General features: G+C 41.8%; 1 protein-coding gene across 1 annotated transcript in view; it reads left to right on the top strand.

Annotated features, from left to right (window-relative positions):
• Positions 1–12,789, top strand: part of HS6ST1 (heparan sulfate 6-O-sulfotransferase 1) — a 184,321-nt gene extending 171,532 nt beyond the window's left edge. Inside the window, exon 2 of the mRNA XM_083741660.1 lies at positions 9,298–12,789. Coding sequence (XP_083597786.1) covers positions 9,298–10,006 — 709 coding nt within the window. The 3' untranslated portion in view covers positions 10,007–12,789. The remainder of the gene's footprint in view (positions 1–9,297) is intronic.
• The last annotated feature ends 1,884 nt before the right edge of the window (positions 12,790–14,673 follow it).

Below are 14,673 nucleotides of genomic sequence, written 5' to 3' on the forward strand. Positions count from 1 at the left end.
GCCGCTTGCCTTCTGGAGAGCAGTCTCATATTTCAAGCCTTGTTCCTATTGCACTTCTAAGACCAAGTTTTCGCCACCATTTTGACCATCTCTGTAAGATGTTTCCCTCCCCTGTTTGCAAAACCACTTGACTGTTGGCACTTTCTATAGGTGTCATTCACAGCAAGAGCTTTGTGTGCTACATAAAGTGCAGAGAACATCGCTTCACATTTTTCTCCTTTGATTTCTGGGTTCCCCCTCACCCCAGAATTGTAAGTTCCTCTCTGCTGCTGGAGATAGTCCCCCCCCACAAGCCTAGGTGTGTACACCTGCTACACGTCAGTTTCTCAAAGAGAGTAAATGTAGTTGTTAGGTACAGTTTCATTTTCATTTTATTTCCATAGGCTTCTGCATAGTCTAGTGTGTAAACGTATGGAAGTTGTGCCATGGCAGTGATAAGTTCAATGCCCCCTTCTTAAACCACTGCAACAGCTGTGTTAACTGGTGTGTTTTGCTACAGACTTACAGATGACTATTGTTTGAGTCGCTTTATAGTAAATCATTCAAGAATCTATCCTAGCCGGTAAGAGGGAAGATCGGAAGCAAACAGAGCATGATTTACAGCACCATCTGGCAAATCAATCCACCCCCACTCTTTGTTTTATTTTGGTATAGAATATTTTAATTCTACACAAATGTGTTTTCTTTTTATCTGATATTACAGCACTAGGATTTTCCACAACCAAATACTAGTAATTAAATAATAAGTGCTTTACCGTATCTGTCTGACCCATCCTCACAGCAGCCCTCGATGAAACATTAATCACTAATATTCCCAATTTAACAGATGGGAAAGTGAGTGTAAAAGAAAGTGTGATACCCAAGACCACCCAGGGAGGTCAAAACAGAGCAGGGAGATGGCCTGAGATTTGGCATTCTGCCTGCATTCCATGCAAGCCATACTACTTCCATCAATCTGCTTTAAGGTCTTTATGCTTTTGGTACCCACAACTGTATCTTTATGTTGCCCTTTTTTCAATGAGTTCAGGGCACCACGCAGAGGACACGTTCCCCTCTCCATGTTCCCCTATCAGACAAGGTATTGGGATCAGCTGATAGATTATGGGCTGCCAAGGTCACACAATAACGTCCATGACTGAGTGGAATCCCAGGCTTCACCAGGCCAGGACTGATGCTCTAGTCTAGCCCATGAATAGCCAACATTGTGCCTTTCAGTTGTTGACCATTGGCCATGCTGGCTGAGAGTTATGCTCAAACAACACATGAAGAACACCATGTTGGCTACCCATGCTCCAACCCATGCTCCAACCACACAGGCTCTCATTTATGTCCCAGAAGTGGCCTTTTTCTCATTTATATTTAGTTTTGCCTTGCTTGTCTTTTATTCAATCTGACACTTGCTTCGCTTGGATCCAACTAATCAGAGAAGCAGAACAATTTATCACAGTCAAATTAAATTTAATTATAAAATTCCAGAGGGGTAGCCGTGTTAGTCTGTTGCAACAAAAACGGTACATTATTTTGGGCCTCAACACTACAAAATTATTGTGGCATAAGCTTCCGCAGGTTTGTGGTCCTGGTGTGTGCACTAATTAAAGTAAATGACTAGTATTTATACAAACCACAGTCTACTACTTCAGATAATACAGGGAACTGTGGTTATTGTAAAACCTGAAGTAGATGCTTCCAGACTCCTCCTCTGACAAGCAAAACTTGAGTCTCCCCACAATTCATTCCTGTCTCCCATGTTTTCCTGTTACATCTCCACTGGTGGCAAGAGAGATAAAATCATAGCTTTGCTTAGACCACCTGGTATTTTGAATGCTGCAAACTCTTTAACCCCAGTAGTTCCTTCATTTGGCACAGATATTTAGCAAAATGATAACAAACATAGATTTAATTATTGGAGTTTTCAATTAACGGCAGACAGGCTTGAAGGGCACCAAATAGCTGTTCTTTGAAAATGGTGTTTGTGTAGCTTATTTAAAGTATAGCAACCAACTGTTGTTGTCCAATGTTGCCTGATTTATTTATTATTGATTATTTGGATGACACTGCTGAAGTATTAATTATACTCCCTCCATATTGTATTTCTGCTCACTTTCCTTTTACAGTCCTGGTCTTTTGACCTGTTCTCCATGCAAACAGCTACTGGATCAGTGTTATCTGCTGGATCAGTATATAGCATGTGACAGGGCCACCGAAAGCATTCAGTGAGTTATGACCTGCGAGCAGAGGAGTGTGTTCATGAAGCTGCTCAGCATTTCACATCATAAACAATTCATCTTTTTAACTTCCCAAGGGTACCATCCGTCAAGGGTTTTTTGTTTGGCTTTTTTAAAAAGGTCTTTTATAATAAATGCAGCTACCAAAGCACACATTCACTTGATATGCACAAAGCCATGACTGCTGGAAACATGAAAAACACAACGGTTTGTTTTGCTACTCCTCCCCGCCCCCAGCCGCCTTTAATAGCCTAAGAAAAGAGGACTGGATTTTTCTGGCTTTTGTTAATTTGTACTGCAACCATTATTTTGCATACACATGTACATATATAGGGGGGGTGTTTTCTTTTCGCTGGTGACATTCGGAAGTCTGAGAGCTTTATTTTGTTCATGCAGGGGAACAGGAAGAGCTATAATAAGTGCCATATGAGAGGAAACAGGTTGAGGAAAATTAAGCCTATTTTCTACCAATCATTATACACATATTAAATTACATTCAAACAGAGAGGGCATGTTATGTAAGGATGAAAGATGAGAAATGGAAATCGAATCGTGTGGCGTCAAATGGTAAAAGACTTCTAGGGAAGTGGCTTTTTCAGATTTTTCCTTTACAGGGAAGTCCATTACATAGTTATCAAATAAATTCCTTTAACACAGAAGCAAGAGCACAATGAATTAAGAGCTCTGACTTGTGAAACAGGCACTTTCAGTCAACAATTTTATGCGGCCAAAAGAAATTCCATCCTCCTCTTTCTCAATGCGTTCCCAGTATATTCCTTGCCGGTCTTTCTGACCCAAGAACTGTGTCTTCTTCACCTAGGACAGAAAGTATCTAAAATGTCTTTTTGGCATGTTCCTTAGGTGTAGTGGGGTGTGTGTGTGTGTTTTGTTTGTTTGTTTGTGTGTGTGTGTTTGGCTGTAGGTTGCTTTGGGCTGCCTTAATGTGTCAGGTCAGAGTACCCTTTTGACTTATATAGTGGTACCTCTGGTTACGAACTTAATTTGTTCCGTTCTTAACCTGAAACCATTCTTAACCTGAGGTACCACTTTAGCTAAAGGGGCCTTGCACTGCCGCCGCACAATTTCTGTTCTCATCCTGAGGTAAAGTTCTTAACCTGAGGTACTACTTCTGAGTTAGCAGAGTATGTAACCCGAAATGTTTGTAACCTGAGGTGTTTGTAACCTGAAGTACCACTGTAACTACATTGCACTCATGGCTTGAACCCGTAAAAGTGTTCCTTAGGTTCATTCCATATGGTAATTTATCATGTCAGTGCCCATCTACTTGGGAGTAAGTTACTGATTGTTTCTTCCTAGCTAGTGTGCATCCCCATATCATTTTTGCAAGCATAAGGTGAGTCCTTTGCTGTTTGTTCAGCCAGACACGAAATATGGGTTAATTGGCCCAAGTTAGACTGGTAAAGATGAATCATCTCCCAATGCTTGGCATGGCCTGGTCATATGGTCCTAATCTTGCTGTACATTTTAACCATGGTTTTTTACAGGCTATGAGTCCTTTATACCATAATAGGCACACAGGATACAGGTCTGTGTGAGGGAAATAAGCACTTTATTTCTTGCTGTACATTTTAACTAATTAAAAAGTACAGCAAGGTTAGGACCCTATGACCAGGAGAAGGGCAGGTGGGCCTGTTGTACCAAGACGAAGGCACACTTACTCCAAAAATGTTAAAGCAGGTGGCACAGTGGGCTGCAAGGTAGCTTATGGGAAAGAACCACAGAATGAAAAATGGGAAATGTGGGTTTGAACCCCCCACACTTGTAAGTCCCCCCCACCCTGTAAGGGTAGGTATTGTGTTGTAGGAGTCCTGACAGTAACAAATATGCAGTTGGCAGTGCCAATTTATTCATTTCAGTATCAACTGAAAAGTCACTTATGTGCACAGGCTTTCGTTTGGTATTAGTTTGGTTAGTCAGCCATATGCAGGAAATATAACTCACACGGCTGGTTTGGAGGTTGCCATTTTATTCATGTGGTTATTACTCCAAATTACTGTTAAGATTTTAATGTATGCTTATGTTTTATGGATGTTTATATGGTTGCCACCCACCCTGAGAACATAGTGATGAAAATACTCTAAGTAAACAAGTAAAAATTTCAGAGCTATTAGAATGGCCGACTGCCTAAGTGGCAACTCTGGAAGCAAGAGAGAATCCTCTCTTTCTTTTCTGTAACAGATTGGTGACCTCCTGTGTGAATGGCTCATTAAATGGCACTGTGTTTGATGCAGGGATAACCTTGGAGAGGGATTGATAGGAGCACAATAATTTGCTTAATTGCTTCCATGAAGCTAAAAAATGAATTAGGCAAAGCAGCAAGATTCTTCTTTTGGTGAGAGAAAGGGTGACACAAAGAAAGCTTACTCTTTAGGTACTCAAAGCCCAGGTATATTTTTGCAAAAGTCTAGACCAGATAAGCCCTGCTGCATTTTATCACGGGCTGTTAGCACCAAGGATAAACACTCTGGGTTAAAGCAATGCCCTATAGGTTGCAATATAGGCAAAGTTGAGCTTGGCAGAGAGGACTGTCTTTTTCCTGAGAAATATATATATTGTACCACACTGTTAATATTTGTTTAAACAAAGCTTGAGTTTTATAGAGGTAGGAGTTTGACAATTCCCTAATGTGGCTTCCCTTTCTGTCCCAGTTTCTCTTGACAACCATGAGGGACTAAAGTGGAAACATTTAACAAGATGGAGGCTCATTAGGCTTATGGTTGCAGGCCACCAAAAGAGGATTGTAGAGAGCCATAGCTCAGTGGTAGATAACCTGCTTTGCAGGCCAAATGTGCCTGGTTCATTCTCCAGCATCTCCAGGTACGATTGGAAATGTCCACCATCTGAAACACTGGAGAGTCACTGCCATCCAGAATTGGCAAGACTGAGCTAGATGGACCAGCAGTTTGACTTGATAGAAGAGAGTTTTTGATGTTCCTGTGTTATTCCTACATGAATGTTGTTGTGTGAGAGGAAACATCTGTTATCCTTTTTGTCCATTAAGAAAATAATGATCTAAAACACCCTTCATCCAAAAGGGATCCAAGGCAGTGTCCTATAATAACATCAAATACATTATAATCAAAGCACATGCAATAAAGTAATAAAAACTAAAAGAGAAAAACCAAACGTAGCCCTTTTAACATGGCTGAGCAAACAAGGATGTCTTAAACTTGCTGGAAGCCGCCCAGAGTGGCTGGGGTATAAATTATTATTATTATTATTATTATTATTATTATTATTATTATTATTATTAACCTGGTGCTGAAAATGTCGTAAATAACCAGTCTTCATGTCCTCCTGTAGTGCATAAGATACGGGAAGCCGGTTCAGTGGTCACATCTGAAAGATCAGCACCATGAAGGGCAGAGACCAGCCCTGCCAATACACCCACAGCTGTGGAATAGGAAGGATTAGCATACAATATAGAAATAGTACAATCCTATACATTTCTAGTCAGTAGTAGATCACTTTGGGTGTGATTCACATAACAAACCCTATCAGTGGAAGCCCTGTGCAAGGGTGAGGAAAACATGCTCAGGTAATGTCAATAAAAAGCTAGGACCAGAGTCTCTGTGCCCTGCAGTGGCTGCCTCGTTCTTTTAGTACACATGGTTGTGTTTCCCTTTCTGGGAAACCCAAATCCCATCCTGCACCATGTATTGATCACTGGCAGAAGTTCCATATCTGGTTCAGAGCAACTCATCCAAACCAGTTTAGAAGCAATGAATCTCCAACATATTTGATAGGTGTATGGGATTTATATTTTACTTAGCATCCATCTGGGGTTTCTTGACACAGGATTTGGATTCTTGTGCGATTGTGATCATCAACCACTGCCAGGTGGTCACCTTTCACAGCGGAAAACCCTAGCTCTAAGCAGGACTGCAGTAATAATAAAATACTGCCTCTTGGAAGAACCAGGGTGAGGAGGGGACAACTTAAAATTATATTTGGAACTTCTAGTCTAAAGACAGATACATCCACCAGAGTTCACCCTTTTTAAAACTAAAAGGCTATAATGTTTAGAATCTGTCGCTCACTCTCGCTCTGTGGAACATCTGGCATCAGTCATCACTTTCCGGTGCCTTCCGTTGTCATATTTTATCCCTGCCTGTTAGGGGTTTCTTAGCACTGATAATTTAAATCATAGCTGCATCCTGGTCAGAGAAGATGAATCATTATTATGGGCTGCTATTAAATGGAATGAGAAGAGAAAGAAACACATGGGAAGTTGACCCCCCCCCTCCACCCACCCTCTATGGTTACTTATTAGACAGTGCGACATCTTTAGCTTGGTGAGAGCCTGAACAGCAGACATTCCTATTTGCTCCGCTTACAAAAGCAGAAGTTGAAAGACATGCACTCTGGACTTCCTCCAATGCCCATTAAATGAAATTAAATTTCTGTCAGTGTGACTTCAGCTGGGGGGCAGGGGAAACGATGCATTCAAGACCCTCGTGAATTACCGTATTAGCCTGAATATAAGCCTCACTTTTCCTCCAAATTCCAACCATGAAAAGTTAAAGTGTGGCTTACATTCGCAACTTTACAGAATGCAACCAGGAGCGTGGGGCAAACAGTGCCAGGAGCAGCGAGGAATGGTTGGTTCCCCCCACCCCTATTTTTCTTTTCCCCCTCCAATTTTAAAGGTGCAGCTTATATTCGGGTACGGCTTATATTCGGGCTAATATGGTATCAAGAAGTAAGGACATACCATTGTTTGCAGTTTAATTTCTTTGCCAGTGTCTTTGGTGCACTTTTAAATGAAATGGCTGCCTTATGCAGCAATGGGCATTGCCCATGAAAAAAAAGTCACATTGGAACTGTTGACAGGTGGAAAACTTACCTGCTGGTTTTAAGAAGAGCAATTTTTAATTTTATTTTTTATGTTGGGCATCAAGAGCTAAATACAACCATGTACATCACTAGATAATTGGTGACCTGCCTCCGCCAGAAAGTGCAAGGTCATTGGGAAGGAAGCTCTGTTTGAGGTGATGAATTGTGTGGTGCCTGATTCAGACACACAAGTCTTTTACTTGACGTTGCACTCATTGCCCGATGGACGTGCATGTGTCCTTAGTACAGTGGTACCTCAGGTTAAGTACTTAATTCGTTCCGGAGGTCTGTACTTAACCTGAAACTGTTCTTAACCTGAGCACCACTTTAGCTAATGGGGCCTCCTGCTGCCGCCACGCTGCCGGAGCACGATTTCTGTTGTCATCCTGAAGCAAAATTCGTAACCTGAGGTAATATTTCTGGGTTAGCAGAGTCTGTAACCTGAAGCGTATGTAACCTGAAGCGTATGTAACTCAAGATACCACTGTATATTTCCAAACAGCACAATATTGTCTCAGTCTACTTCAGCATTCAGCCTGTTAATTTCTGTTTGCATTTTTCAAGCAATGATTTTAGCCATGGTATATCACAGTCAGGAGGATTTGGGGTTGGCCATGTTAGAAAGTGTGAGCAACCATTTTCAGCCTTCACAGGCAACAATGGTCACATGCCAGTGGTGGCAGGCTACACTCCAGCCATGCAAATCCACAGGTTTCTTTCTACACATCCATGTCCCACATCTCTCCATCCTCCCTCCAGGCAAAAACACTTAGGGCGAGTGCAGAGTAGGCCATGGCCAGGGGAGATTCCAGCAATGCTGTAGTTATGCCTGGGCACTCTGTGTGTGAAGTGTGAGTTATCTGAGTAGTAACTGTTGACCAGTGCTCCAAAATGAGTCTTCTTGACTGAATTTTAAGGTGCATGGTAGTCTGAAAGGCCAGTTGATCCCTAAAGCAAGCAAGTTATATGATGGTGGTAAATCATTTGAATTCCATTTATTTATTCTGACATTGAAGTATGTTGCTGGAAACAAATACAATAGAGCATTCCTGATTTTTTTTGGGGGGGGGGAGACGGAGATGATTTCTGATTAGGGGAATGTAATCCTTTTGTACATAAGTGAGTTTATCAAAGAGATTCTTATGAGAAAAAGGAGACCAATCGTAACTGCATTTAGAAATTGGTCTGTTTTGCACGTCATGGTAAGCCATCGTTCAAAATAAACTATGGTTTTCTTTGAAGCTGCAGTCTGCTGGTGCATGCTGCTCAGCTTCACATTCAGCATTAAGTGAAAACCATGATAATTGGAAACCAAAGCTTATTCTTGACTTTCTACACATAGATTGTCTGGAAGAAGCAAACCATGAGCATTGATTCATACATTATGCTAAACCAGCACTCTGGTTTGATTTATCCTGACTGGAGACATGGATGAGTGAGTGAGGACTGAAGTGTGCATGATTGTGCAGTGTGCACCACCATGTTGCTTACAGCAATAATTTATCGCCGAACATGATGTGCAAACTCTGGGAGGAAAAATATGAATCCCTGTTTGGGGAGTAAATAACCAAAGAATTGGCTGGGTTCTTGGATTCAAAACCTGGGGCTAAACTTACTCCTCCAGCAGGAGAGAGCCTCAGTAGTAGAGTCTAAATTCACAAAAATTACCGGTAAGCAGCAGTTAGCACCACCCATGTCTCATTCTACAGCTTGTTAGACCCTTTTGTCCCATTTAGTCTGCTTGCAAATTTCTACCCCTCTTGCAATGGACAGACCACACACTGTTAAGTATGTTTAAAATGATTTACTTATAAAACATTCCAAACATCTAATTCATGCATTTATCTAAGCAGCAACAGTGAGAACACAGGCAGAATGCTCTTGGGTAGGAAAAAAACAGGGAGATAACTTCAAACATGTGCTGTGAACGTGGAACTTGTTTAGACACATCTTTCTTTGTCATTTACATGGCACGGAGAACAAGGGAACAGGAAGTGGGGGCGTGACTTGGCTACGTCTAGGAATCCAACTCTATTGTCTTAACCCCTTCATGCACCAACTTGCACTCATGCATAGTTATATTTGACTGCAATTTCCCACACAAAGCAGCTCATTGGTTATTGTCCCATCTTCTATATATACTAGGCCTCAGAGTGCCAAACAATTATATTACAGTGTGTATAAAATCCTTACATACAATTCTTCTTTCTTACAGGAAGTTTTATTACATCACTCTGCTGAGAGATCCTGTATCCCGTTACCTCAGCGAATGGAGGCACGTCCAACGAGGAGCCACCTGGAAAACATCCTTGCACATGTGTGATGGCCGGACGCCAACCCCCGAAGAGCTGCCATCATGCTATGAAGGCACAGACTGGTCAGGCTGTACTCTTCAGGAATTCATGGATTGCCCGTATAACTTAGCCAACAATCGCCAAGTGAGGATGTTGGCTGACCTGAGCTTGGTGGGTTGCTATAATATGTCCTTCATACCAGAAAACAAGCGAGCACAGATACTGCTGGAGAGCGCTAAGAAGAATCTCAGAGACATGGCCTTTTTCGGCTTGACAGAGTTCCAGAGGAAAACACAGTACTTGTTTGAGAGAACTTTCAATCTGAAATTCATCAGGCCGTTCATGCAGTACAACAGCACAAGGGCAGGTGGAGTAGAGGTAGACAACAACACCATAAGGAGGATCGAAGAACTTAATGACTTGGACATGCAGCTGTACGACTATGCAAAAGACCTCTTCCAACAGCGATACCAGTACAAGCGGCAGCTGGAGAGGATGGAGCAGAGGATAAAGAATCGGGAAGAGCGGCTTCTTCACCGGTCTAATGAGGCACTTCCCAAGGAAGAGACGGAAGAGCAAGGGCGCTTGCCTACTGAGGACTACATGAGCCATATTATAGAGAAGTGGTAGCCTTGACGGAATTTTATACTGAGAACAGGATTTTAGGGTTTCCATAATAAAAGAACATGGAATTAAAAACAGCAACTCTTATTTAAACAAAAAACAAAAAAATGGTCTGTAAAACAGAAGGTAGAATGCTTCTATAAACAAAGGGTCTTTTTACTGTTTCTTATAAGACCAATGGGGTTCTTAATAAAATAAAATAAAACAAAAAAATATTAAGGAATCAGTCCTAGAGAGCTCAGAGTTTAAAATGCACAAGCGTAGGTCCCCCAGCTCTGACGCCAAATACAGTGTAATGTTTCATATCCTCCTAGATGCAAATCTAGAGGTCACGGATAGTAGCTTTGTAACCACTGTTCTCCCTTGGCAAGAGTAATTTGATCCTCAGAAATGTCAAATGTTTTTCTCCCTTGCTCAAGCGAGGTTTTCAGTTGCGAAAGTCATAATAAATGGCAGCGAATTTGCCAGACAGTGACTTCCTTCCAGTTTCAGCTGCTTGGCTTCAAATGGAAAACTATGGTCAAAAAGAACAGAGCAGTATCAAAACAAGCAATCAGAAAGGGAAAAGGAAAGTTGAGAAAGAGAAACATTCAAGGAAGCGAAATACAGCCTGGACCACATATCAAGCACAGAAGTTTGAATACATGGCACTGGTTGACCTGCATGCACACACTCCCAATCCTACTACATACTGCACTACCAAAACAACCAGTGGATTTGTGCACAAATATTCTCAGCTTTTACCTCATGGGCAGTTATTCAAATGCTAACTACTAAATCCCACATAAAACCAAACATGGGTTCTTATCACATATTCATGAAAACGTCCTTTCCTAGAAATAACTGGGGGGGGGGGTTTACACCAATCCCTGACATTTAAAAGGAGATGGTCTATGATGTTCCCTGCAAACTGCTGATCACCACATTGCTGGCTGTTTTCTTGCTTATGTTTATGCTTCAAAACACTCTTTGCTTCCAGTGAGAAGGCATTTTCTTTGAATTGGCACAGATATTACATATTCAAAATGCTCATTGTTTGGCCTTCCATGCTGTCCTCAGTGCCCACGAGTGGTATGGAGTATAGGGCTTCACTTTAAGCGTTCAACTGGGCACAAACTCCATTGATTTCAATGGGATCTGGAAGCAACTAACATTTGCTGCATTGCATCCACCAGCTGTAGGAGTGCTGCTTTGTTGAACTTAAGAGGCAGTGTTACCACTGTTTTCCAGGATGGGCAAAACCTGCCTTGCCTTTGTCTTATTTTAACAAAGCTGTAGCATTTGGAAAATTGGGCATCTTGACTGATTCTCTGCTTCAGGCACTGTCTGGTGTTCTTTTCCAGCCTATAATAACCACAATAATCCCTTTTCCTCTCTCTCTTTTTTTTAACATCTAAGTTTTGTTTGGAGAGCATCAAGTGATAATTTGATCTCCATCCAAAGCATGTGTCTTTCTTTTCTACTAAAGGGGGGGGGGAGGCTCAAGCATGCTGTGTTTGTCACCTTCCTTCCCTGTTCCCTAGGATGCAAATAACTAGGTTATAGATGAAGTCGAAATAAGCTGGCAGTTAGGTTGATGCTCAATGGATGGACTCGCTATGTCTCGGAGAGAAAACTGGAAATATAGAAAGAGAGGCTGATATACTTGTTCACAAAGAAGCACTGTCATTTCCCATGGTTTGTAATGGATTTCCCTCTTCCTAGGCTACTCTTGTCTGCATAGTTGCCAAAGCTTTGGGTTCCAAACTGTAGTGTGTGTGTTTTTCCCCAGAAGGAGGGAAGCCATGTCTCTAGTATAGAAGCCTGCCTGATTAAGCACACAGAGCTTGTTATGTCTACGCATTCTCTACAACCAGTCAGTGAAAAGGGACTTGGAGTGATATGGAAATTAAAAACACAGTAAAAAAAATCCCACCCCATGCAGGCTGATTGAAAAACCTGTCCTTTTCTTTCAGTGTTTCTCTGATCAGCCCAAATGCCCAGGTGCTCCTGATTACCCTACACTGAAAAATATGCAAGTTCTTAAGTACTTTGCCAGATCTATTTGTCAATCAGTGCTAGTGTGGCTCTCGTATGGGCCTGGGAGTGTTTCTAGGAATAAGGCCTTCCTGTTCTCTGAGTGTGCACAGCTGGCTAAAAAGATGCCCTTGAGGTTTAGGAAAGGAAAACTATCTCATCCTAGTTATTTTGGGTTGTTGTTGTTTTTTTTAAGCATTATTTTGGGTAGAGGAGGCTGCAGGTTAAAAATCCTACATTTGGGGATGAATGGCAGTTTGCTAAATTCCCAGGACACCTGTGCATTTCTGTAACTAAAGAAACTCTTTGCAAACAAAAGCAAATGCTATTTCACATTCCCTTTTCCCACAAACGTATGTGTGCTATGAAGAAGCAGCTGTTCTATATGCAGAGCATGTAGCTTTACCTAAAGGCTTTCTACTGTGCATTCATAGTTATGGATCTATAATATAAAAATGGTTGCAGCAGCTAATCCATATTCATAGCGTGAAGACTGGAGAGCCTGCTGTGTTATACTTTGCAAGATTGGTAGCAGGTTCCAAAGGCCAAACTCTGCTTTCGCATTTTGTGTGGTTAAGGATAAAAGTGGAGTGTTTTGTTTGTTGTGCCTAAATTTTATTTCCACAACAACCTGAGTGAACCTTAATGGATCTTGCCTGTGGAAATCTTAGACCTCTGGGGAGATCAGTGGTAGTCTTTCTCCAACATTTTCTTTGTGTAATATTGTGTTTTAAGAACAGACTAAGGAAATAAAACTACTGAATGTTGTTTCATCAGCTTCCCTTAAATCTACCCAAGGAAGGTGAGTAGGTGGGTGATTGTTTCTGCTTAGACCTCCATACTTGCAGCTAGTGGAGGGGTTCCCCATTTCAAGTCCCAGCTTTGACATATTATCTCCTTCCCCTGAATTTTCCTGTTTACAAATCAAAAGCATTAATCTTAAAGCATTACAAAAAGACTTACTAGTAGGCATGTAATAATTTGAACTTAAAAGCCTGAAGGAACTCAGGATGCAGCTAAATGGCTAAGAAGCTATAATAGAGTGCAGGAGGCAGAGGGAAACTGGTCTGTGGCTTTCTGAGGGCTGAGAAGAAAAGAGTGTGATAGAGTGTTTGCTTGGACACCAAATGTCCTTTCTTGGGTGGCTTTAAGCATTGATGGGCCTCCAACATTTTGGTGAATAGTGTTTCCACCCTTTCATCTCCTGTGTCATTGACTGAACTTTTCCTGTGTTGACAGCAACGGTGTATAATGTTTGTAGTCAGAGAAGTCTTGCAAATATTTGGTGCCAGAGAAGTCTTGCAAATATCTACTGCAGCCACTGAAAATCTACATCTGTACTCAGCCATGTGAGTGGCTACTGCAGAAAAAACACTTCTGGCTCAGGACAAACTTCTCCCTCCAGTGCTCATAGCTTTCCACTATTGCAGTCCTTAAGACAGTAAGTAGGTTTTGTAGTGTCAGCCAACCACCTAAAGTCACACTGAAAGTGATTGAGAAATGTTTTTTCATGGAAGCCGTTTGGAGCAAAGGACCAATGAAGGGCTCTGAAGGAACAAACACAATACCTTTAAAGTACATTCAAAGTACATTGTTTCCCTCAAAGTATTCTGGACATCACTGCAAAACTATTTCCAGAAGAAAGCATTGTTAAGAATGCTTTCCAGTGAGTAACAATGCAGGATGAGGATGAGGGTAGCTTTTCCTAACAGTGGTTGTACTAAAAATAAAAGTGGGAGCGAATGACTCTTCACAAAAAGAGGTATTAAGTAGCCAGAATGGCAATTCCAACACATGCACACAGAACATGAGAGAATAAAGGCCAGTGTTGGTCCAGGATCCTATGGGATTCCAGCACAGCAAGACATTGACTTGGGAAGCAACCTTAGCTCAGTGGTAGATTCATGCAGAAGGTCCCTGGTTCAACCCCTGGAATTTCTACTTTTTTTGGGGGGGGAGCAGGTGATGGGAAGGTCGTCTGCCTGTTGCCAAACACAAAGTAGACAGTGGGCAAAATGGACAAATAAGCTTGACCTGCTTTAAGGCAGCTCTCTATGTTTCTTCTTCACTCCTCAGAAGCATTCTGGCCAGCACATGTCTGCTCTGATCCAAGGAAGAAGGTGTAGCCTGCAAAGCTTTGCAGCATCTCTACTAATACCTTGCCTGGATCCTGGGTAGCAGGAAGGAACTAGGCCAAACAATAGATTGCTTGATTTGTGCAGCCTCTGAAGTATTACAGCAAAGGGTCAGAATGGCATACACAGTATGCCATTTAGGCCCCACTTTCAAGGAACTTCTCCTTAGGCAATTTGAAATACATGCTCATTTGGGTTTTAGGCTGACTATATCACCAAAAAGGATGTTCAGAGTGCCTGTAAAGAGCTTTCCTTGGGGACCAGGTGCACTTGCAACACCTGACACCTGCAGTGCACATTCTCATTCAGCCCACTCTGATCCCTCAACAGGCATGGCTAATAGCACACTTTGCACTGTGCAGTTTCCGCATGAGGCTATCTTATGAAGACGTGTACCTGTCTAGGAGAAAGGCAGGTCAGAACTTTCACAATTTAGTGCTAAAGTGTCAAAGCTGGAAGTAAGTTATGCGCCTTAATCATAATGGGAATGTCAGTCTCATTGAAACTTGTAGATGCTCCAGA

The sequence above is a fragment of the Podarcis gaigeae genome (genome assembly GCF_964106915.1).
Source record: "Podarcis gaigeae genome assembly, chromosome: 5".
NCBI classification, from domain to species: domain Eukaryota; kingdom Metazoa; phylum Chordata; class Lepidosauria; order Squamata; family Lacertidae; genus Podarcis; species Podarcis gaigeae.